The sequence below is a fragment of the Zootoca vivipara genome, chromosome 5, assembly GCF_965207765.1.
Source record: "Zootoca vivipara chromosome 5, rZooViv2.hap1.1, whole genome shotgun sequence".
Lineage (NCBI taxonomy): Eukaryota > Metazoa > Chordata > Lepidosauria > Squamata > Lacertidae > Zootoca > Zootoca vivipara.
In genome coordinates this window covers 69,648,163-69,674,707 of record NC_142588.1, presented here as the reverse complement: position 1 = coordinate 69,674,707, position 26,545 = coordinate 69,648,163, and the positions used below count along the sequence as shown (strand labels likewise).

Sequence of the window (26,545 nt, the reverse complement as noted above, 5' to 3'; positions counted from 1 at the left end):
ATGAAGTTTAACAGTTCATCTAATGATTGAAATCAGTGGTTTCTTTGAAAGTAGCTAATTAAAGTTCTGAATAATTTATTGTCTAAGGCTGCAAGCTTTCACATGCTTACATGGGAGTAGACCTTTCTCTAAGTTGTAGGCATGGAGAGACTTGGTCTTTCAGTTTGTAGCAGTTTAATGTTTGGGTTTGTTTATTTGACTATTGAATGGAAAACACTTTGAAACCATGCAATATCTAGGATTTTTTTTAGTTACCACAGTACTTAGTGTAAAGAGGAACTGCTTTGTGCTTTTCTAGAAAGGTAGAATGTTGATTTCCACCTGGGCTCAGTGTTTGAAAGAGCCAGCTTGTAAAAGTTCACAATTACCTTACATTCTAAAGCTCATGCAGCAAATACAACAGAATCTTAGTACACTAAAGACTAATGATTTTATCCCTCGAGCTTCTGTGTGCAGGAACTTGCTTCACATGATGCATGGATAAAGTCTTCTGCAGCTTGATCCTAAATGCCTTTCCTTGTGTTGTCACCATTACCCTTCTTTGAGTTCCCAGTTCCACACAATGTCTGGTCATGGTGAGAAGCTAGGCTTTTGATAAGTTTTTAAAGGTGCTGAGGACTTTAGATCTTCTTCTGTATTGTCTCTCAGGTGGTGGTGCAAAACACATCTTTTTTGTTTGGTCTTTAGTTCTGGCTATTTTTTTCTTTTTATTGGTGTTATTCCTTCTGGGCTCCCCCCCCTTTAGATTTGCTCAGTTTGGTTCATTGTATATTGCCTTAAGTGCTAGAAAGGCAGCTAACAAATGCTGATGACAAAGATTTGGACAGTAGAGTGAAGAATATAAATAGAACCAACCGACTTCTGTCTCATTCTTGAGTTATCTTCCACCAGCTCTTTAAATTGAGTTGGTAACTGATCATTTCTCCTGTGGGCAATTTGTGGACTCTTACTCTAGTTATCTTAGGCTTTTATCTTCTATCCAGAATTTGATAATGCTCAAACTGAATTCCTTTAAGCACTTCTTTAGCCTACTTTAAACATAATTTCAAAATAACTTTGAGTATTTAATCTGGTAATTACTAGTTGGCATTGTATGTCTGCCGGTGGTTATTCCTTTTTAATCTTCATAAGTGTGGTCCTTGCAAGCCTCGTTCTATGTGCAAGGAAAAGAACAAGGATTTAGCAACTCTGTTAACACCCTCATTTTCCTTGCTGTGTAAACAGACTCATTACGTAATTGTGGATTGTAAAGAATTGTGATAAAAGTGCATCTTTGCCTCCACACATATGGACACAGGGCTATCTTGCTATCTTCATTTCTCTAGTATCTGGTTTATATGAAGAAGGTAGGAGGAAAGCTTCTATTCTTTTCCTCCTTTCTCAGACAATAGCTTCTCAATCTAGAATATTTGTTTGTATGCCAGTTTTCATTAGCTCTTAAAGCCCTAATTGAGCTTCACGTAGAATTGTAGAGTTGAAAGGGACACTGAGGGTCATCTAGTCCATTGCGCTGCAATGCACTGAATTCAGAAAGAGATCATTTGAAATCAGTGCTACAATTGTGTGTGAAATAATGGTGTTTGTTAATTTAGAAGTCCTTGACTTCTTTTTGTGGAGAGTGTCTTAAGTGATACATTGCCTTTCCTTTCCTTTTTTTTAAAAAAAAATGTCATGTGTGGCCTTGAGATTAATTATCTGAATCTGTTAAAGTTTTCTAATATATGTGGTTTTAATTTTGAAGGAAAAAAATATTTTGTGAGGGTTTTTGGCATGTTTATTGATGGAATACCAGTTTCAGATGACGAGTGGTATTCTCTATAAAACTAACCAATTTTTATGATGATGTATGTTGAACTTGTCTCTATGGGTGAGAAGATGTGTGTCCAGAGAATATTATATTCCATTTTATAATACAGTGGTGCCTCGCTTAACGAATGCCCTGCTTAACGAAATTTCTGCTTAATGAAAGGATTTTTCGAGCGGAGGTTACCTCGCTAGATGAATGCGTTTTACGAAAAATTCATCTAGCGAATCGCGGTTTCCCATAGGAATGCATTGAAATTCAATTAATGTGTTCCTATGGGCAAAAAAAATTCAAAAAAAATTCAATGCATTCCTATGGGATTCGCTAGATGAATTTTTGGCTATAAGAAAAGACCCGTGGAACGAATTAATTTCGTCTAGCGAGGCACCACTGTAGAAATGTTGGCTCTCAACTATCACAGTCCCAGACTTGACCTCAAGATATAGCTGAGTTGATGCTGCTGCAGCAGCGGTTGGTGTGTGTGTGTGTGACCTGGCTTCCTGATGCTAAGCCCTAGGACTGGTGTTTAGGAGCCAGTAGAACCTAAGCCCAGACTATTATGGATGCACTTTCCTGAGTCCAAGTCACTTGATGGGTCAAATGCCTCCTTCACACCCTACCCAACAGCATGGGAAGCCTTCTAATGGAAAAGTGCTTTATTTAAGGCCAGGAGATTGGCAGCTCATAAGAGTTTGCATTTTTTAGACAAGAGGGTGGAGCTTAAGTGGGGTTGATAGGATAGAAGGATTCACAGGGTTCTGTCTACCTCTAGTCTTTCTCAGAGCAAGTTGTTCACTTGGAGCTTTCCATGGTACTGCAACTGTCAGGCTGTCTTTCTTCGCAAGTATCTGCATCAGATGGTTCAGACCATCAACAGTGTGAATGGCTGAGAGGTTTAACTGTAAATAGTTTCTCTTGTTTAGTCTTTTTGGCTTTTTTATCATTGAGATTCAGCAAGGGCTCTTTAATCTTACCTAGCATAAAACATGACATTTCCAAATATCAGAAGGTCATCTCCATTTCTTTCCTTCTCCCTTCCAACGGGCAAAGGGATAGCATGGAAGCAGTCAGTGGACATTTTGAAATGCTTGCTGCCATACAGCTTGATGATGTTGACATATTATCCAGTATTTTATAGGATAAAAACAGGTACACGTGCTGGTTGCCATAAAAGGCACAAGCAGTTTAAGCAAGCAGCATTTATTAAGAAATTTTGAAAAGTTAAAACACAGAAAAATAGTACCTGGAAATTATGCTTATCTAAAATCTGTTGTTGTTTTTTTAAATCAAACCAGTATCCTATAATTTTTTAGTCCATCATTTAGTTCTCGGCTCCAAAAAAGTCACAGTGCTTGCCTCTCCCTCCTTCCCTCCTTTTTTTCCTTCCCTCCTTCCCTCTCAAATGTCCAAAATTTGGATCTTAGGTTTCTCTAAGTACTTACCTATCTCTACTGCCTTTATTACATTATAAAAACAACACATACATTGACGGGGTATATAAATAACAGTAAATATATACAGGTAGCTGCTAACAGTTCCAGAATTTCAAAACTTGGGATATACTACAAGGTTATTGTTGGATCTAGTACTTAAGCAATAATATAGTGTACCAGCCAAATATATTTGTCAGATGATGAGTTCCAGAAGTAGATACATTTCATAGATACAGGTACATAGTTTAAATATACAAACATTTGGATAGTGTGTAAGTCTTTCTCAGCTCTGTCCTCCAAATCAGCAATAAATGGGGTGGGGGCAGCCATAGATGATATATTAAAAAAAGTCTTTTCAATTATCAGGTACTAGCCTGATTTTACCGAAGTGAGTATAATTAACCTTTGATTTCCATAGACAAACACACAGGTGAGTGGTGGCAGTCCCCAGGGTTTAATTCAGGGGTCTTTCCTAGCCTTGTCTGGAGATCCAGGGACTGAACCTGAGATGTTTTGTATGTGAATATGTGCTCTACCACTGTTCTGTGGACTTTTTCCTAGATTCATGCCAGTTCCTGCTATGGGTGTGGAAACTTGCTGTATCTTGTAGGGTGTTGCTTCTGTAAGAAGACTTGTTCTGTACTGACTCTTGAACTGTTTCCTATGTTCTGGTTACAGGTAGGTAACCGGGGAATCAACAAGGGATGTACAATTTTCTTTTTCTTACCAAGTTGCTAGAATACAGGAGTAATTCAGGGGTTGTTACCTTTGTTGTTGGACACGATCTTGTCAAGTGTCAAATATAGGTTGTTTATACCGGAATGCTTGTTTACTTCGTAATTTTCACTTTTGAAAAACATTTTAACTCATAGGCATAGCGTATTCAGTCATTGGGGAAATTCTTGTTTCTCTAGGAAGACCCACCAAATTGTTGAAAAAAACTACTGGGATCTCGAAGAAGCCTGAGCTGTTCCTAGAGTGGCCTTGTAGTACACCTGTTTCTTCATCAATCATCCAAGAAAGTTGGAGTGTTGCCCATTCCACATGGAGTTCTTTACCATTGTTTGTTGAAACTGAGTTGGAAACTTGTTCCCAAATGAAAATGGGCATTTTTGCTACTCAAACTGGCAAAATAGTTTGCAGATTTGGGGGGCTGGTCTATAGGGAACTAGTGGAGTCAAACTTCTGATATATACAAACTTCTGATGAAAATCGAGGAAATGACCAATGGACATTACATTATACAGTATACACCAAAGACTGCAGTCCTGTGCATAGTTAGTTGCAAGTAGGTTTGATTGAATGGACTGGGACTTATTTTTAAGTAATTGTACATTTACTGTTGGGGTGTGCATTATATTCTTGGTATAGCATCAGAGGCCTTCCTTGCAGAAAGTTTGGCTGTGAGGATGTGGTTGCATTACTGAATAAACAAAGTTATGTTCTTAGGTAGGGATATAATAGAGAATTTAATATTTGATAAGACAGCTTGCTTACATCATGGTTTGGCATTGGAAAAACTTATGTTGAATGAAACTAAAGTTTCGGCAGCAATTACTGACTGAATTAAAATGTTATCAACTGAGTTATGGATGTGGTTGTGGTCACTCGGGGATAAGCCCTGGCCTCTTGTATATGAATAGTTCAAATGTTAATGTTGGGTGTGCTAGAGCAAAATCAATCCCACTGAAATAAATGGCTGTTATCCAGAATTTGCTCCTCCAGAAGATTATACAAACTTAAGAGGTATTCATTGTGTTAAAAAGTACTGAAATAGGTTAAAATAGGTGACCAGTCCTTTCACATCACACAATATGGATACATTTTCCAAGGGAAAATGCATATAAAATATTTCAGAAAAGGAGCAATATATATATATATATATATATATATATATATATATATATATATATTGTATATATATAGGGTCTGACACTTCTGTTTCTAGTGTATCTGAAGAAGTGTGCATGCACACGAAAGCTCATACCAAAATATAAACTTAGTTGGTCTTTAAGGTGCTACTGAAGGAATTTTTTTATTTTGCTTCGACTCAGACCAACACGGCTACCTACCTGTAATCAGAAAAGGAGCTTACACTAGTTTCTCCTCTCTGCTCTTGTGATGTTCAGATTCCCTTGAGTCCCTGTTGGAATATGCACCTGCCTGTATATTATATTATATATATTATATATTATACAGTAATAGCATGTACTACATGCTGGTCTTGCATATTGTCATTGCTTGTCAATATATTATAACTAGATATGTGGCTGAGAGATGTAGCTGGAATTTGCAAAATTGCATTATTAATTAATGCTCTTTGCTCCTCTCCTAGGTCTTCAGAACTCTAAATCTTAGGGGATCAATTGCTCCATGTAGAGAAACTCTCATGCAGAATTATAACACTTGTTCTGGCTCTGCAGGTAGAATTCTACTGGGCCTTGTATTCTTTCCCAAATATTAGAGGTTCGATCCAGACTTAATAATGCTTAGGGTAGACCCATTGAAGGCAATTGGGCTAACTTATGTTGATTTTATTGGGTCTGTTCTAAGGTTGACTAACCCTGGGTCCAACCCTAGCAGTCTTTGAGGCAATGTGCAAAGTTCTCTTTGATGACACAGAACACTGGCCCTGGCTGCATCACTAAGTCAACACAGCATCTCCCAATTGAACTATACTGGAAATGCCCTGGAAAAGAATGCAAGTTAAAAAACAACCACCACTACAAATTTCTTTAGCAGCACAGACAACCATTTGGATTCTGAGATTTCTTTTTGTTTTTTCTCATTTGCTGGAATAGCCCATTAGCTGATACTATAACATCTAGTACAGTGCAGCTACAGCCACTAAAGCTTTCAATTAATACATTTATTTGAAATGAGTACTCCCTGGCTTTCAAGGACATAGCAGAAGCTTCTACCTAGTTTTTAATGTATGAAGTTTTATTCAAAGGGTAGCCTAAGTGCTTATTACCGTGCATCGACAGAGAACCATATAATCAGAAAATGAAAATTACCAAGGAATGTCTACTGCTCCAATGGTTTGCAATGGCTATTCTCTAACACCAAAGCCTGAGCAGGATTGGTTTTTCCCCTCTGCATGCTCTTATTTTCTTATAAAATCTGTAATAGGTACCACATGTCTATGGAGAGGATTGAAGCAGAACACAATAGATCTGCCACTCAAGAAATAACCAGCTTCTAAGGAAAGCTAAGATATAGTATTTGCAGTTACATGGCATGGTGAATTTTGTCCACGTATAATATAGTAGTGTTCTCTCTTCAAAATTTCTGAAGAGCTCTCTTATAACATTAGTTACAAAAGTAATAAAATATGACAGGAAGTTAAAAAAAAACTTGGGACATGAGTCAATGGCACAAACTTGCATGTGTTAATTTATATGTAAAGATGAAAAATCAGGTTAAATTTAAGAGGGGGAAAAACATCTGGCTGATGCTGCCATGATGTGCTCTGAATATGGGATGCCTACAAGATTTTCTGGGCTGAATACATATGGACCTTCTGCCACACCCATAAAATGTTTCGAAAAACTGCTGTTTGTGTGCATATTGAAACCAAAATGAGTCTTACCCGACATCTGGCAAGACTCCTCTCTTTGCCCAACATGTGCACATGCGCGCGCACACATGCAGTGGGCTACTATGAAATATGGTAAACTTTGGCATTCCATTGTAATTAGTAAATTCATATCAATAAGTACATGGTTTCTCCCCCCCCGATGTCTGCTATTTATTTGCTTTGAGGGTGGTAGAGACCTTAGGAATGCAGAAAGGCACCACAGAACTCAATGAATAGAAGATGTGAAAATGGCTTCTGTTGGAGGAAGTCATGGTGCTTCTGAAGTTTAATTTGAGTCTGTTGAAGTCAATCAGTGTCTTTGTACTGACTTGAGCTGGCACTGGATCACATCCTCTCCTTTTAAAGACTCTGCTTGTATTCAGTACATCTGTGAGAAAAATAAATATTTACAGTGTATTTCCCTTCAGCCTTTATTAGAACATAGGGATAGGATGGAAGGAAGCATTATGGGCATCTTAACTTCATATGTAGACTGCTTCTTAAACAGAAGCTGGGAGAGAAAATGGAGTAGCCAAGCTCTGTTGTGCCTCCTTTTTAATTACATGCTAAAAGAATGAAAGGGAAAAGGCAGACTTCCTTTTGCCACTGTAGATTTGCATTTAGAAATGTGCACACACTGGTCCCTTTCACTCTTTATTTACGTGAAGGGGTAACAAGTGAAGAAAGGAGCTGAAGGACGGCAGCTGTAACCCCATTCCTGTCACCCACCCTTGAGGTGTGGAGGTGTTTGTGCAGGGTTGTAGAACAAGGATGGGGAGCCATTGCCCCACCAGATGTTGTTGGACTCCAACTCCCATCAGCCCTAGTCAGCATGGTAAGTGATCAGGGATGATGGACATTGTAGTCTAGTGACATCTTTCTAAAACTGGAGGGAGGCACTAGTTGTAGAGGTCTATGTGAGACTGCTCTCTTGCCTCAGACCTCCACACAAATGTGTGGATGGCTAGACTGGGAGGAGCTTTGTGTTGGGGTGGAAGTAGACTTTATAACATTTATAACACTTTAGAAAGGGGCACTCAAAAAACCTTTTCCCCAACAGTTTGTAAGTAGCTTTGCTACACCAGTGGTGACTATGGAGATTGGAGAATTCTAACAAAAACTGAAATGGAAACACAAATGGCCATATTTGTTTGTTTGTTCCATGTTCAAAACAGAAATCAATCCAGTGAATATGATTGGTATTTGCTGCTGCTGTTGTTGGCAGTCTGTAAATGATTCACAATTGATTCCATTTCTATCCACCTCCCAATTTGCATTGTGTTTCTTTTGCGTTGAAATGAATGGGGTGGAATAACGTAATGTAATGACAGCGTAACTTATGTAGTTTACTGTCAGAGGTTGCTACGGCTACTCTTGAGTAACGACTTTCCACATACTTGTCTTTAAAAGAGTCTTTATTGGTGCACGTTATTTACAGTGTAGTGAGCTGTCGGTTTCATGTCCGCTCATTCCGTCTCAGAATCCGGCACTGCCCCTTTTCGCGACTTTGACCAACATAACAGCCTCGGGACAGTGAATCTCCTCCCCTTTCTCCTCCCCCTTAATTCCGGTGCCGGGGGAAAGGGTCTACGCTCCGTCTTTTCCCTCTCCCCCCTTTCCGTCTCTCTCTCTTCCCACCTGTGGAGCAGGGGCTCTCCCATGCTGCCGGAGACCTGGCCCTCTCTCTCCGCTTCCTGACTAGCCCCTTCAGACCCCACGATTTCATGGCTGCTTGGGGACGAACTGCTCCTGATGAGAGGGGGAGGTTCTCTCTAATCTCTCCCCCTTACATTTACATACCGCAATTAATTATGTAAATTATGTAAGTTAGTAATTTCGCCACAGCAGGCAGTGAGATGAATTATGCAGTTTTGGGTGGAACAAAACAGTGCTGCATGCGATGAATAAAGGGCGGAAAGGAAAATGATGCCTTCTTATATCCCTAATGGAGAGGCTATTAAAATTGGAAGATACACAAGAGTGCTTTTTCAGGAAGAAGTTTTAATAGTATAACATTTGTTTAGGCAAGTGCTCTTTTCAAAGACCCCGGATTTATTATTTTACTGTGCTAAATATTTATTTGCTGGATAGGTTCTATCTCAAACCATCTAATCAGTCTACTAGATATGTATGTTTTTCATTTACAAACAGTATTGTTCAACACTCTCTCTTTTTTAAGTAGTTGAGAAATGGCCTTTTAAACTAAACAGTGAAACTTGGAGTTACTATGACTGGGTTCAAACTACCTTTTTGTACAATAGGTGAAGTAACTTTTTATTTTAAATGGTATCGTTAGTTTGTATTGCATTCTAATCTATGAAAAAGCACATTACACCAGTTCCCACTTCCTGGAAAATGCCCCACTCATGACCAAAACACAGAAAAAGGACAGGCAGCAAAGGGGAGGTCCCAGAGATGCCCAGAAGTAGAGAAAAAACAGGATTCCCTCCTTTTAAAGATGTGGGAAGTTTTGATATTATGGCAGCATGCTACTTGGATTTTGACATCTTTGCCATTTTTTCTTGTGAGAGATCTTTAGGTAGTAAAATTAAGAAGAAGAAAGAGCACACATGGAAATTGTGTTCATTGATCCTTTAATTCAAAGTATAACTCAATTCAGAAAGTTTGCCATGATAATATCACAGAGTATACTTCAACTTGGGTTTTTAGCAGTTGAACTGTAAGAACTGCCACAGGGCTGTTTTCTTATATGACCCCATTTGGACTGAGTGGAAGTGCACAGAAGAGGTAACTTGAGCAGGAGAACTTCCTGGCATCTTCCACCCTTGATAATGAGGCCATTGTTTGTGTGCAAGCTGTTCACACCGACCACTTTCTTACAATACATAATTTGTGGTCTTGTTCCTTGAAGATGGTTTATATCAAACAAAACTGCCATTCATAAAGGGCTAAGCAAATGTAGTAAAACATGATCATAGCTGGGAATTGCTGCAAACTATGGATTTATGTCAAGAATGTTAATGATTTGTTTATGAATAAGTGAGCCCATAGTATTGTGAAACATTCTCAGAATTGCTGAATGGACAGTTTGAACTGAACTGAGACAATTCCTGAGCTAAATAAGCTGTATTGGTTGTGTGTGTGAAAGAACTGGTTGCAGCTAAGTTTATGGTTTTTAATAAACAGCATTTTCTTTTACTCAGTCTGTCCAAATTACAAGTTGCTCCTGCTCACATATAAACACGGGTTTTCTATCTTTTTGTTTCTCAGCCCATAAGGAATAATTATGAACATGTACCCTTGCATATTGTAGATGATTAAAGCTGCATTTTAAAATCTAGCCGTTAAGAATCCTAGCATTTTAGAAAGCCTAGTATGGATTTGGCTACTAAAGCAGTATTCCAGAACCACAGTGAAGATATCAGCTTTGAAGTTTATTAACTAATAAATTATCATAAACTTTAAAAAAGATTATGAACTGCAAATTTCATTAAAGCAACTTGGAAGTCTTCCAGGGCAGAAATATTTTCTTCTATATCCAGGAGCTATGGCTGTGTGAGCCAGTAAGCAAGGGGGGCAACACATTCCAGGAAATTGGCTATTTCAGGAATATATGTAGAAAACCCCTTATGTGGTTGGCATAATCATGAAACCCTGATGCAGTTGTAACTCTATATCTAAAGTCCTTCTCACTGAGGATTTTTCAGAGTTTTGCCAGTAAATGGTTACATCAGAGACGTGCTTTACCCTTGGACTGATTGGAACAGCTATGTACAGATTGGAAATGAAGCACAACTTGTTTTTTTCCTATATGGCCGTCCTGTAAATATTGTTTCCACACTTACTAAGCTGATGGTTCCTGGAGTATGTCGAGATTGGAATGGTTTTCAAATACCGTATGTATAACTTTGGCAAACCATCTAGACAACATTTCCGTAGCCTAGATGAGGACAGGGGGTAAGGATATTAGATGCACAGGCAGTGCTCTGAAGCAAATTGGCTAACTATGAAATACTTTCTTCTTTTGGTGCCAAAGACGAGACTTTCTGGAGCCAGTTTTAATACATCCACTATATTTGAGCAGGCCAGCATCCAGAGGCATCAGACTGTCCCTTCTAGTCTAGATTCTACTCATAGTATTGAGAGCTTAATTTTAAAACATGCTGAAATGAATGGAAGCCTGTCCATTGATTTGGACCTTTGAACTGGACTTGTTAATAGTACTTATGGATAAAATAAAAATAATAATGTTCGAGGTTATTGCTGCAGTAATTTCTAGAGGCTGTTAGTGGACCACTTACCAGAAACTTCTTCTTATTAAAAAAAAAAACACCATTCATTTCAAAGTGTATAAGAGCTGTTCTGCTGGATCAGAGCAAAGGTCTATTCAGGCATGCCTGTTTTCTCCCAGCCTGAAAGATGCCCATGGGAAACCTGGAAGCAGATCACATTCTATATTTAGCATTCAGGCCTTTACAATGCTTTCCATCAATTAAGTTAGGCTCACAGGTACACAGCTTCCCAGGCCCTGCAATCCTTTCTTGAATGTTCATGTTATGTTGGCCATTTCCATTGCTATAGGTATTGGGGCTCATTTCCTGTACAGTGGACGCTCTAGTTACATACCGCTCTGGATAGGTAACTTTCGGGTTATGAACGCGGCAAACCCGGAAGTGTATACCTCCGGATTTCACCCCGTGCGCATGTGTAGAAGCGGCACCTCTGCCTACGGACTTTTCGGGTTGCGGACAGACCCCCGGGACGAATTTAATTCGTATCCAGAGGGTCAACTGTATATGATTCATTCAAGTACAGCAGTGAAACTCCTCTCCACTCCCCCATGACCCATTTTGCTGAAGAATGGTATACAAATTCACAAAATGAGTGGAACCTGTAACAGAATGTAGCCGCATGGCTTGCTGATGTTCAGTGTTCTAGCCACTCTATTCCATTTCCCTTCACCTGCTCCAATTTTGGCTGTTACTTGTGTATCTTTCTTTTGATACTCCCTTCCAAAAATAAGTGAAATTATTTCCAGAGAGTTCGTGTTTGCTTTTTAACAGCAAGTTCCTTCCCACAAGTACCCTGTGAAGAGACAAAAGTGGACAGGTCGTAGAACCAATGTTGTACTTATGCTGTGCAATTGAAACTTGTATGGCATAAGAAGTAAAACGTAATTGGGCACTCATTATTTTATTTTATACTAGCTGGCCCGGCCACGCGTTGCTGTGGGTCATCCCTGTGATTTCCCCCACCCTGTCCCGATTCATGATGTATCCCACCCCTCCTCTCTCCAACCCGCTGGCCCATCCCTGTGTTCCAGTAGGACACCCTTCCCTCTGTTTTCCCCAGGGAGTGTTGTCCCCTCCCCCCTGTATCTCCATACATTGGCCCCTGCACACACATCGTGAACATTTTTATATATTTAGATTAATTTTTTTAAAAAATAAGAACATGAGAAGCAGAAGTTATTATTGTTTAATTTTATTTTTGGGGTTGTCATTTATTTTGGTGGGTATTGTATGATTTGGACATTGCTGTGAGTTTTGGTGTGTGTGTGTGTTTTGTTATTTGGATTTTCTAATTTTGGAGTAGGTGACCCAGAGAACCTAGAGAACTACTTTAATAATCCCGACCGGGGGGGGGGGGGAATCAAATAGCGAAGACCCACAACCCCGTAGCAACAGAAGGCGAGTTCCTCCAAGGACTTAAACTGGGGAGAGAAAGTGCATGGTTGTTTTTTTTAAAGACGCATGACTGCCCTTACTTAAAATGGCCGGAGCTTTGCATGTGACACAACGCTCGCTAAATTTTAAAGTAAAAACCCCTTGCCGTGCCCCCAAGTGCGTTGCTGTGGGTTATTCCCCCCCTCGGGCCTAGTGGGGGCCTGGCAGGGGCCTACATAAAACAAAGGCCATGCTGCGATCTGCGACCCGAGTGCTCGCCCTTCCCCCCCGGGCCTAGTGGGGGCCTAGCAGCCTGGCAGGGGCCTAGGGGTCTGGTAATGGCTGCCTTGATGATGTCATTATTTGGTTTGTGGGTGTGGTGTAGATTTCACAGGAAGGGAGGGGGTGTACTGTGGGAGGAAATCCACTTGAGGGCGCTGTTTTACTTTGTTGAAAAACAGGTTTTTACCTGCAGAGGTGTGAGGTGTGTGTGGTTTTTTTTTCTAACAACGCTCGGGGAGTGGCCTGGATCGTTGTGTCAAAATTTCAGGACGATTGGTCAAGCGGTTATGGAGAAAAGTGGAGCCCGCACTTTCATGATTTTTACATTTATATATATAGAGATTATTTACCCCCCCCCCAATTTTTTTCCCCAGTAGCACCTTAGAGACCAACTAAGTTTGTCATTGGTATGAGCTTTCGTGTGCATGCACACTTCTTCAGATACACGAAAGCTCATACCAATGACAAACTTAGTTGGTCTCTAAGGTGCTACTGGAAATAATTTTTTTATTTTGTTTCGACTACGGCAGACCAACACGGCTATTTGCCTGTAACTATTTACCCAAAGTTTCACATACTTATTTAAGCTGAAGAGCCTTTGGACCTTTGCTGTTCTGCAAAATGATGAAGTGTTGTATTACATCAGGCAAATATTAGACCATTTTAGAAGCATAGGGCTTTAAAACAAATGAAGTCTGTTCTTTCTTGAACCTAGGTAGTCAATATAATTTCATTTCCCCATGCTTGAAAAAGTGATGGTTTTACTCTGTTATGACTGGTAAGAGATGCACGAAGAAGCTTTGAAGAAAACAGTTCCTCTGCATTTGTTTCCAATAGCAACTTCATTGATAATAATTTTTCCCCGCCCCAATAACCAGATGTGGTTGTTCTCAGCTGATACTATAAATGCTGAAATAAAATAGTTGAAAATTAAATCAATGTTAAGTAATGCTTGTAGCTGAGAAAATATGAAATTGATATTCTCCCTGGGCCACATGGAACAGAACTCCACATAACATGAAACGTCTTTTGCATTATTCTACCTCTCTTCCCCAACTTTTTGCTCACTAGTTCAGTGGGATTCATGACTGTATGGTAAAAGTTCTGATCCAGTAATCTTTCTATATGCATGTTTAGAGGATTTACAGAAACACTTTGGAAAAGCATGTATATTTCAAGACAATTAGACTTTTCTGGGCAACTTTATACTCCAGCATTTCATTGAATTTGATAGAGTTGAAGTTATTGTTCCTGAGTGATACGAAAGAGTATGTAACTAGCAACAGGTGCTGCACCGGAACTTGGGCTTGTTTAATATTAACTCACTACTTTAGATTATTGCCAAAATCTATAGAAAAGTAATACAGTAGTAGAAACCTTCTTCCACCCTCCTGACCCAAATTCTGACGGTGATCTGAGGGAATAAAATTAAGGCATCCAAGAAAAGATGGATGATGCATCTAAAATCCATAAAGACCATAAAGGAAATCTGCCTTCTAATGGGAGTATGGGGGGGGGAGAGAGATGATAGGCTGGGTTCAGTAGTTTTACATCCTAAATAAACAGCTAGTTTTCTTAAGAAGCTGGTGTCTCTTTTTCTGTGGAAGTTGGAAGACACCTCAGACTCCATTTTAGTGTTTATATGGAGTAGCTTGGTAGCTCTGTCTCCCTAATCTCTTGAGAAAGCATCTCCCTCTTCCTTTCCCCTCCCTAAGGTTGTGCCATGGTTGCCTTTGCCATACTCCAGTCTGCCAAGATGAAGCTATATAGCTGAAAACTAAGCCTAGCTTAGCTCTCTTCTCTAATTGGCTACACTTATCTGTGCAACATATTACCTGTCTTCATTTGTGGCTTTATAACATTGTGCAAGACAGTATTGGTTGAAGCAGTTTGCCTTCTAAATATCTTCAGCTGCGTTAGTGGGGCAAATAGTTGCATATCAAAGTACTGTAGTAGCAAAAGACCGAAGTATATGAAATGTGATCTGGCTGAGTAGATAACGTGGGAAGATGAAACAGTACGTAATTTAAAATATGTACATATTATTATGTAAACTTTCTGTTCAACTGGTGATTACTATATCATTGACTATCAAGATAAATCCTTCCAGAAGGATTTTTTTATTTTGTTTTGACTGCGTCAGACCAACACGGCTACCTACCTGTATCAAGGTAAATGGATGACTTTTCGAAGTCAGAATTAAAGTCAACACATTTGCTGTGGGTAGTAACCTACAAAATAAATTAATATTCATGTTTCAAATCCCAGACATCTGCCTGGTTTATACTAATGCCGAGCAGCTGCTGCTTTTCTTCCTGGATTGGAGGAGCAGGTGTATGCCCTTTTCTGGTGGCGGAAAACTCACTGTGAATCAGACTGGAGTTCAACGTCAAGGCAACAATTGGTGATAGTGATGGCGAAGAGGACCTTCTTCACCGCCTCTATTGCATATGCAGAAAGCAGCAGCAGGAGACTCTTTTCGGTAGCAGTCCGAACCACCTCCACCACTGGGGTGTGGTGAGGACCCCAAGATCTCCTGCAATGATTTTGCAGTTTTTTTCAGATAAAGTCACTCAGATTTGGAAAGAGGTAGACTCCACTGTGGTAGCAGGGCCAGGGCAGGAGAGTGCTAGAGTCCTGTCTAGTCAAGTTGCCTGGGATGAATTCCAATCTGTTATTTCCGAGGATGTGGACAGGCTGCTTGGATGAGTGAAACTGACTACCTGTCTCCCTGATCCTTGCCCATCCTGGTGATTGGGAGTGGCCACTGAGGCAATATAACACATGTCCTGAAAGACCTACGTTGGCTCCCAGTACATTTCCAAGCACAATTCAAAGTTCTGGTGCTGACTTTTAAAGCCCTAAACGACCTTGGCCCAGTATACCTGAAGGAGCGTTTCCACCCTCATCTTTCAGCCTGGACACTGAGGTCCAGCTCCAAGGGCCGTCTGGCAGTTCTCCCACTGTGAGAAGTTAGGTTACAGGGAACCAGACAGAGGGCCTTCTCAGTGGCACCCGCTGTGTGGAACGTCCTCCAATCAGATGTCAAGGAAATAAACCAATTATCTGACGTTTAAAAGACATCTGAAGGCAACCCTGTATTGGGAAATTTTCAATGTCTTAATGTTTTACAATTTTTTATGTGCTGTAAGCTGCCTTGAGTCACTGGGGAAACACAGCCAGATGGTTGGGGTATAAATATTATTATTATTATTATTATTATTAGTAATTATTTCCTCAACTATGTATTTCAGGTAGCATAGATGGGACAGTGTCCCATCTGCACAATTTACTCCCCACAGAAAACATTTTTGAAAACTGATGTTAGCATTTTGTGTGTGTGTGTGTGTGGCCTTGCGTTGCCTTGGGTGCAAAATAGGCTGGTAATGGCATTGGTCATAGCTGCATATGCTCTCACCATACAGTGTCTAAGGTGCACATCCGCTTTCACCACTGCTAGAAGGAATCATCAACAACTATTTTTATACCGCTTAATCACTGAAGTTTTTAAGCAGTGTTCATAAGATTACAAAAACCATTCCATGGGAAAAAACTTAAATTAAAACTTAAATTAAAAATTATAAATTATAATAAAACAGATAGCTTACTTAAAAATCCCCGCTGAAATAGAAATGTTTTTGTCAAGCACATGAAGTTCAACAGTGCTTCCGAATTTTATTCCATATAATTTTTCTAGTTTAAAACTGGGAATATAAGAGAAGATTATATTAGCAGTTATGCAGCCTAGCTCTGGCAATGACTGCTCTCAGTCTTATGAATCACTACCAGAATTAGGACTGGGCTAGACACATAAGTTAAGATCAGAACAAGCCAAGTGTGTGAGAAAAGGATGGCAAGCAAAATGTGTGACAAGGAAAGAATTTAGTACCAACTGCTGACTTGAAAGTTTGATGGGAAATATATTTGAACTAATTTCAGTGTACTAGAATGTATTGAATTAACAGCAACCTGAATACTTTCCTTACTGTTGTGGAAGTTTTTTTGGAAACTGAACTGCTTGCACAATCAGTAAAGACATATTGGTGCATCTATGTAGCATGATACATGGGTAGGATGACGAAGCAGCTACCGTATTACTTAGGCACACTTTTCATGTTTATGGTTTTTCAAGTGTGCAACCACTTACCATTATGATAGCTTTATTTATTTTGGTTTGCGGTTAACTTTTCATTCAAGAACTTTTCATACTGTTTTGCCGAGGTCACCAATATTGTGTTTATGTAAAGTATGCTAATTGTTTATTGCTGAGAACTCCTCATGAAATTTGTATAAAGAATTCTTATTACATGGCTTTTGTAAATGAAGCAGCCATGGGACATCTGTGATTACATAAAACAAAAATAGATGGGGGACACTGAAAAAAATATAACCATGTAGTTTGTGGACTTATACTTGAGCACACACCGAAGTGTAGATGCTGCCTACTGGGGTTGCATTGCTTTTAGTGGAATGCACACATTGCAAATTGAAGTGCATATTCTGTGGAAGGCCATTCAGTGCAGGTAGATTGCATGGGCACTCAGACACACAGCATGCCTTTGATGACCTGTGTCCGGTGGCGTTGGAAGCCCCTCGGGCACCCGGAGCGGCAAACACGATGTGCACCCGGGGGCGGGGCGCAGCGTTGCTATGTACGGCGTCGCTACGAATGACGCATGCGCCACTACGTACGACGCATGCATTGCTACATATGATGCATGCATCGCTGTGTTGCGACGCTGCGCATGCACGCTACATAGCGGGGTGCTGGCAGTGTTGCTTACGCTGCCTCCCCAAAAATGGAGCTGGGAGCGGGCTGCCCCCTCCGCTCCCCCCTTGCTACACCCCTGCCTGTGCAACAAACTAGATATAATGAGCACTCATGTTTGGGTGCTCTGTAGACTGACAGTTGTGGTCTTATATATACTAGCCTTTTGTGCTCTTTCACTCTTGTCTGATGTTCCTAACCCTTCTTTTAGACTTTCTTAGATTCTTTTGGATTCTTATGGACTTTCATATATATATTCTGTTTTAACTCCTTTTAGTGTTTTTTAATATAGATTTTAAATGACTGTACTCCTCCCTCCTTATGCTGGTCTAAGGTAAAGTTAAAGGGACCCCTGACCATTAGGTCCAGTCATGACAGACTCTGGGGTTGCGGTGCTCATCTCGCTTTACTGGCCGAGGTAGCCAGTGTACAGCTTCCGGGTCATGTGGCCAGCATGACTAAGCCGCTTCTGGCGAACCAGAGCAGTGCACGGAAACGCCGTGGTCTACGACTGATCTACAACCGTAATAAAGTGTTGATTGGTGATTGATTGGTAGTTTAAAGGCCCCTTTGAATGGTGGGAAGTTCTTGGAGAAAGTGAACCTGAGAATGCATAATGTTATGTGCTTACCACTACCATGAGTGGTGAATATCTTAAGCTTGACTTCCTTTTGGAAGAGAGATTGCTGTAGACATATGGTATTCTGGAATATTTGATTTATCTAAAAATATACATATAGACCATAGATAGAGGTGGGGAACTCCCAGTTTTGGGACCAGATGCAGCCTTGTTTGGCTTGCTTACCTCTCCCTAGTTCCCAGTCTTCTTAGGCCCACTTTTCCCGCTAGTGAACTATTTCTCACTGTTCTAGATTCAGGTAGGTAGCCATGTTGGTCTGACACAGTGTATCTGAAGAAGTGTGCATGCATACGAAAGCTTATACCGAGAACAAACTTAGTTGGTCTCTAAGGTTGGACATTTTTATTTATGTATTTCCCACTGATCAGAGGAGTGGGGTAGGGTGGGAATGAGGGAGATCATTGGAAGGGCTGTTCAGCTGCTTAGTGGAATCACTTCAGAAGCAAGGAAACAAGGAAATGGCAGAGTATCCAATGGAATTAGTCTGGTTTTACTGTCCCTTTTTCCTCACTAAAGCTTTCTGTGGCCCCAAAAGGCTGCTCCTCATCCATAACAATGTAAGATATGGCATACAGGACTACTGAGGAAAGGGGGAATTGATGGAAGTCAGAGGGCTACCTTCTACGAGCTCAAGAGCATTCTACTTTCACAAGAGTAGGTTTGCATCCAAACCAATCTTTTCAATGTCCTGTATTTCTCTCTCTCTCTCTCTCTCTCTCTCTCTCTCGTTCATTTGTAATTTTAAAAATGAAAATGAAAAGCATATATTTCAAACCTCCCTATCTTGGATTTTTTACATGAACTTAAAGCAGTTTTCATTACCTCCAGCATTGTTTCCATGTCACTGCACAGATCATTGGACAAGTCAGGTAGAAATATTGACCTTCACGTTCGTTGTCTTGAGTTTAAACACATAATTTTTGCAAAATAAAATAAAACCTGTCTTTTTTTATTCTGTTTTCATTTAGCACTTTCAGACCATGTTGAAGACTAAGCTAAATGTCTTAACCCTTCGGAAGGAACCTCTCCCCACAGTGATCTTCCATGAGCCAGAAGCCATTGAGCTGTGCACCACAACTCCATTAATGAAAACCCGGTCACACGCTGGATGCAAGGTATCTAATAATTCAAAATCCAGGCAACATGCCTGTTGTGGAAATATTCTACACTAATAGTGAGGCAGTTGAAAAGGGGTGAGAAATTTAAACGCCTATAGTATTTAAACAGCAGTATTCAAATATTTGTTCAAGGTGTTAAAAGTTATGTTTAGAATAGGCCCATTGAGTATCCTAAGTCTTGCTGATTTCATTGGGTCTGCTCTAAGCATGTTATGGGTCTTAGTCCAACCCATTAAGTTCCACAAAATTAAAATTAGAATGTTATTAAATCTCAGAAAATTTTACTGTGAAGCGAATTCACTCTACATGATCCCTGGACTGGTATGAACCATAATCATATCCTCTGTTAGGTTTTTACAGGGGCGCAGGAAGATAGGGGCAGTGGGGGCGGGGCGCCCCAGGCGGCGCGATCCCAGGGGCGCCATCGCAAAGGGTCTGCTGGTTTCTCTTTAAAGTTTCCAGACTCAAAAGAGAGCAGGGCAATTAAAGACACAGAATTCCTTCCTCTATTGAGTCTGGCAACCCTATATGTAGCTCTGTGGTAGAGTACATGCTTTGCATGCAAATAATCCAAAATTCATTTCACAGTATCTCCAGGCAGGCCTGTGAAAAAACTTCTGTCTGAAATCTTGGTGAACTGGTGGCAGTCAGACCAATGGTCTTATATTCTCCTAGGCATCTTATATCCTATGAGAGGCAATTTTTACCACTTTCCCCTGCAGCCTCTTCCTCCACAAACATCTGCTCTGGAGAATTGGGGACCCTCCAGAACCAAATGGGAGGTGGCACAAAAATTGCAGGGTGAAGGGGAAGCTCTCTTCTCTTTGTAAAGGAGTGTACAGTATTGGATATAAGCCACTAACTTGAGTCACCATTTTATTATTGTGTCTTTACTTTCTCTGTCAAAAATAATTTAAAAACCTCACGTATTAATGGGAAAAACAATTTATGTGTTTATACAGTCAGCTCTGTTTATAATATTTAACTCTCCGGAGACAATGTAGCTGTGGGAATAGGATCAAGAATTTGTTGAGACTTGTACCGTCTTAGCAAAAAAGGGCTCTTGCACATTAGCATGTTTGCAGAGTCAAACATACTGTAAAATGTACTGTACCTTCTGCTATTGAACTTGAATTCCACATTAGCATTCTTCATAATCCACACCCACTTCAGCTGACCACACCCACTTCCTGGCATATGGCCCATAGAAAGTTGTCCAAGGCTGAAAGCAGCCCACAGACCAAAAAAGTTAGCCACTTCTGCCCCTAGGAAGTTTTGGATTATTAACCTTTCCTTCTGGGTCCTTGAATTCTGCAGTTTGTGAACTGCTCATTTCTTAGGAGAGTTATATTTATTGTATGGTTGGGACCCACTGAGCTTTGATGTTCATGGGGTTTTTAGGATCGAGCATTTCCAGCAATCCTCAGCAGAAAATGTCAGAGGAACTGAATATATATATATATATATATATATATATATATATATATATATATATATATAGTAAAAGATAAAACAATACGTGTTTTCGTAGTGAAATATGTTGACCTTGAAATCAGCTACCAAGTTTCCATGGGGGGAGATATGATTCTCAAGCTCAAAACTGTAAACATAACATATTCACTAGACTGCACCAAGCAAAAAAATAACTTTGAGCTATTGTGGTGGCAACACTGGAGACCAAAGTGGCTACTGGATACAGGGTTTTTTCTGTGAGTACATATGGAGTAGCTAGTTGCCCAATGCTTCAGTCTACACTTAGTCACCTTTTGTTGAAAGTCCTTATACTCTTGTGGTTACCCATCACTATGAGATTGCAGGTGAACTATGGCAGTGTTTCCGAACCTTGTGCCTCCAGATGTTTTGAGACTACAATTCCCATCATCCCTAGCTAGCAAGACCAGTGGTCAGGAATGATGGGAATTGTAGTCCGAAAACAGCTGGAGGCACAAGGTTGGGAAACACTGAACTATGGAACTATTACATCTACAAAGAGATGAGCCCTCCCCAAAACAGTTTGGCTGTTGATGCTTGACATGGGATGGGTTGGCTCTTGTTTCAAAGCAAACTTGAAGCCATATGGTATGGCCACAGAGATTAGATTAGATTTCTTTATTGTCGTAATTAGATCACTCCAGTCTCAAAGAGGGAGCATTTGTGATAGCCACCAACGGAAGAGATTTGGGGTGGGTGGGAAGAGAAGCAAACCATCATTTAAGTGAAACAAATCATAGCCTATGTCCTGGCTTGTTAAAACAGATTAAGGTTCAGCATTTTGTTCAAAAGCAGTCAAAACCTATGTTGCATTTTATGGATGGGGTGGTTTGCATCATAAGATTAAGAGCTAACCATGCTATACTTTTTCTGTTCTTGGTACTGAAACTCCTTTTTATCATGTAGCTAAGTCAACAAGCTTGGTCCTTTTCCCTTGTCTGCAGTTGTTTCCAACTGATGTTGGAAACTCTGTTTTTTAACACTAGTAGAAGAACAGCACAGGTTGCTATGAAGACAAAAATGGCAAAACCTGAACAGTGAAACAGAATATGCCAATTCTTCGTGCCCCTATAAATAACAAATCTCCATGTACAATATTCTGATTGGGAAAATGGCCAAGGAGTGAACAGGTGTCTTGGTGTGCCTATTTGGCTTTGACCAGCATCCTAATTATTTATTGATTTCCAAAGTGTCAGAATGTATTGTGTGAAAATTGCTGGCACAGTTTGTTAATTTTCATTTGAAAACACTTTCCTTCTACTTCAGAGGTGCGCAATTATATTTAAATTTGATGTTTGAATTTATTGATAGTAAAAGTAGCATGCTCCACTAATAGTGTTCATGCTAGTTTCTAGCAGTTTCTTTACATTAGACAAGAACTAGCACATATTTACTATAAATAGCAGTGAAAAAAATTATGGTTTGACTCTATGAGCTGCTACCTCAAAAATGCAGCTTACAGGTTAGATAGTGGTTTTACATTGTGTCTCCTTGTACCAGGTCTGGCATTCACAAAGCTGTTGGCATTTTCCATTAGCACTTCTATACTGGTCTCTTTCCACAATACTCCAAACTGTTTGGAATGTTTCCAAATAGTTAATCTGCTTGGGAGACTAGAATTACCAGCAGCAGACATTGTCAGGATATGCTAGCCCTGTGCTACTCTGAAAGCTCAGGTGATATAGTGTAAATAGTGTTGACATTCTGTAGAGCAGGGAAAGTCAATGTGTTACCCGTTATATATTGCTGGACTGCAGCTCCCATTTTCCTTGATCATTTACCATGCTGGCTGGGCCTGATGGGAACTAGAATCTAGAAAACATATTGATGGCACTACATTTAATTCCTTTGCTTTAGAGCAGCCTTCTTCAAGCTTGAATTCCCAGATGTTGTTGCATTACTACTCCTATCATCCTCAGTCAAGCTTAGCCAGTGGTTGGGAATTATGGGAGCTGTTGTCCAACAATATCTGGGAACCCAAGGTTAAAGACACTGCTACTGTATAGTGAATGCTTGTTTTGAAATTGCTGACCTGCCATTAAGAGTACATTGGGCAGGCTTATACAGGTTATAGTCTTTCAAGCTAACCTACTTCCACAGTGGTTGTGAGGGTGAAAACAGCCCCAAGTATGCCGCCATAAGCTCCTCAGTGAAGGGTACATTGCAAATAAGACAAGTAAGTACTTTGCCATTTCCCCACAGTTCGAACAGACATCAAGATATCTTGCTTTCTCCCCCTCCCCTCTCCGAAGTCATGAACTTGTAGGAATGATTCTTGTGAACTGTTATTTTCAAACCACTCATTACTCAAATGCAAAATGACAGAGGTTAAAAAGGTTGCCCATAACTTGTGGGGTTGTGTCACAAGTTTAATACTTTTCTTAAATTCTTCAACGTGAAACCAGTTCAGTACAGTCAGTGATCAGAGTCAGTTCTTATTTCAGTCAGATGTTTAGTCACCCTTTTTGAAAAACAAGTGTTGTTTGTCTTGTTTCCACCGCACTACCTGACATCTTCATTTAAACTTGGACTGACTCTTCTGTCTTAAGCTTACGATGAATGGTGCTTGTATGGTTCAGGTGACAATCACTCCAGCATATATTTTTGCAAAATGGCACTTGCAATTGTATGGTGGTGCGTCTTCTTAAATTGGAAGATTGCAAACTTCAAGTTTTTATTTCCTCTCAGCTTGGCAATGTCATATTAACTAATTTTGGGAAGCATCTTATTTTACCATTATTACAATTGAAGTTTTGGATGTGGAATATTATTTCTGTAGCAGGAATTACAATGTTACCCTTGGAGGGGGGGAAACACCCAACCATTACTTTAATTGCTAGGTCACCACCCCCACCCCCCAGCAAAAAAGCATGAGTTAATAAAAAATTGGACATATTCTGTGCCAACATAAGGAAGTTAACTCTGAACCCGGAATGTACCCTTAGCTGTACTTACATATCTACATTGCTTAGGATTTACATTAAATGTGTTCTAGCTTTTAAGAAAATCAAGCCCATATTATAAATAAAATGAATTAATCACTGCACATGGAACACTCCACTTTATACGAAGCTTGACTTCATAGAATCATGTACAGTCTTGTTGTGAACTATATCCACATTCACTTGGACCAGGCACTTGCATTAATACATTGCTGTGTTTGCGTGTTTACTCAACATCTCAAGTTCTTACCATCTCAAGTCTTCTCCTTTAATTACACATCCTCACATGGTAAAACTGCCAACGCAATCATTTGACATTCATAGGTGACCTTCTCTATTTCAGCCACAGTTGGTTAGCTGATGCATGCATTACTAAAGCCACTTCCTTTCGTGACTATTGTGCGGTAGCAACCCATTCTCGCCAGTACAACTGCATTTCACAAAATACGGAAAGCAGTTAGCAAATTCTTTCAAGGTCCTTTGCCAAGTTGGTAAGTGGTATGGTGGTAAGCTGACCACAACCACTTCCCTTTTCAAAAAGGGTAAATGCAGATTCCTAAACAAACATGGCCCAAATTCTCAAATGGAGTGGTTTAAAGGAAGATGATGCAGCAATTTTGCTAAACTTAAGCAGGTCTAAACTGGTTCAGTGCCTGGATGTGAGAATTATATCGATGCAACCTTGACTTCTTTCAAAGAAAGGCAATGTATGAATGAAATAAATGTTGGTAATGAATCCATAATTTACTCATGCCATCTCATTTCTCTTGATTAAATGCTGCTGAGTTCATTTCACCAATTGACACAGTTCCTTATTCCCAAATTGCATTGCTCTGCTTCCTCTTTCAATGTTTGTGTGTGCTAAAAGAGAAATTCGCAGAGACCTTGAAATCTCCAAACTGTTTTAAGGATAGACTCATCACAGGGAGATACCCTACAGAATGTGCCTTTGGCGTAGCTGCACAATTTAAACCTGCATAATAGACTTGTTCCAAACATTGCCTTTGCTTTGCCATGAATAATATTGCTTTGACTACTAGGATGTGAAGGGAGGTATGGATTTCAGAAGATGAGCTATTGCAAAATTCCAAAAGTTTATAATACAGAAAAAGCTTTTATACAGTAGCATATCCAAGCAGATTAACGAGAACACGAATGGTATTAAGTGCTTACAAAGAAGGCAAGCAGAATGTGGATACTCACTGTTAGCCAGTGTTTGCTTCCTTAACCAAAAGACCTTTGCACAGATAGTGATTGCAAAGTCCTGGTAAGAAGAGGTACCTGACCACTTTAGGTGTAGTCAACATGGTGCCGTCCAGATATTGCTGGATTAATACTCCCATCATCCACATCAGTTAGCCTCACTGGCTGGGACTGATGGGAATTGTAGTCCAATATATGAAGTTACCCTGGAACCATGTCAGTTACCCTGGAACCATGTCAGTTACCCTGGAACTATATCAGCAGTCCTCAACACAACGATATTTGGTCACCTGAAGAATAGCAAAAAGGAATGAAAAAGGCAAGTGAAAGGTTAGAGGCAGAAACTCTCTGGATCCAGCCTAGTGGAGAAATTAGGTCAAAGAGTTTGGCTTTGGAACACCCAATGATGTGTACCACAATAGCATGAGTATAGGGATGAATGCTGTTATGTATCCCACCTACACTTCAAATGTTATTTACTGTAATCATATGTCAAGCTGGCATCAATGGTGTTGAGAAATGGGAAGACATATCAGTCATGTCAGGGGGACAGGAGCCCGGTATATCTGTGTCTACATAGCTTTAGAAAAGCTAATAGTCTCCAAAAATTGGAAAGCACAATACAGCTGTGATTGTCCTGAAATAAAAATGAATCATTGAATGCAGAGCAGCTGCCAAGTCAACAAACATCCATTTCTCTCTCAACAGTTTATCATCTCCAAATCTTGGAGAGAGCTGTGTCATATGCCGATTTACTTATTTCATGCTTAGGATGATCCGTGAAACCAATGGGAGCTTGTTCTGTGAATGGTTGCAAAAATAGATACATGCAATAAGAATGAAAAGCAGAGAACCTTATTGGATTAGGACACCACGATAAGATAATTAGTCTTCAGGGAAGAAATCTCAGCTTTTCAGTACTGAACTACAATGTTGGGAAAGTTTAACTGAGCCAGCTGAATTCATAGAAAGGGGACCACACTGTGCGTATCAGGATGCATATACGCCATATGTCATTATGTACCATTATAGATTCTTCTTTACAGCAGATTAGCCCTTTAGCCTGCAGTTGCTGATAATTCAATGCTGTTGTTCTCCTTTGGCAACAGACTGTCATTCCAACAGCTACAGAAGGAAAACCAAATCTATAACTGTAAGGGGGAGGGATTATAGAGAACCCTCCCCCCTCATCAGAAGCAGCCCATCTCCAAGCAGTCATGAGAGCGAGGGGTCTGAAGGGGTGAGTCAGGAAACAGAGAGGTCTCTGGCAACATCAGAGAGCCCCTGCTCCATAGGCAGGAAGAGAGGGAGGCGGAAAGAGTGGACAGGAATAGGTCAGACAGAAGACCCTTCCCCCTGACGCCGGAATTGAGAAGGAGGAGGAAAGGGAGGCGCTTCTCAGTTCCAAGGCTTTTATGCTGGTCCCGAACGTGGAAGGGGGTAGTGTAGGAATCTGACTCGAGTGGGTAGACATGAAATGAGCAATCCGTTACACTGTAAATAATGTGCACCAATAAAAACGTCTGAAAGACAAGCATGTGGAAGGTCGTTACTCAAGAGTAGTCGCAACACACCCTGACAGCAACCTTTTGAACTAAATATATATTGGTAAAATCTTTTTGATCACTGTAAATGAAAATGGCTAGATGGTTTGAAT

General features: G+C 40.1%; 1 protein-coding gene across 6 annotated transcripts in view; it reads left to right on the top strand.

Annotated features, from left to right (window-relative positions):
• Nucleotides 1–26,545, top strand: part of PID1 (phosphotyrosine interaction domain containing 1) — a 93,147-nt gene that overhangs the window by 11,202 nt on the left and 55,400 nt on the right. For 4 of the 6 annotated variants that reach the window (XM_035134008.3, XM_088669743.1, XM_088669745.1 and 1 more), the window contains exon 2: nt 19,103–19,249. In XM_035134008.3, the coding sequence (XP_034989899.1) occupies nt 19,103–19,249 (147 nt within the window). Of the gene's footprint in view, nt 1–18,650; nt 18,789–19,102; nt 19,250–26,545 lie in introns of all 6 variants that reach the window. The other 2 variants (XM_035134009.3, XM_088669744.1) reach the window with 1 other exon arrangement.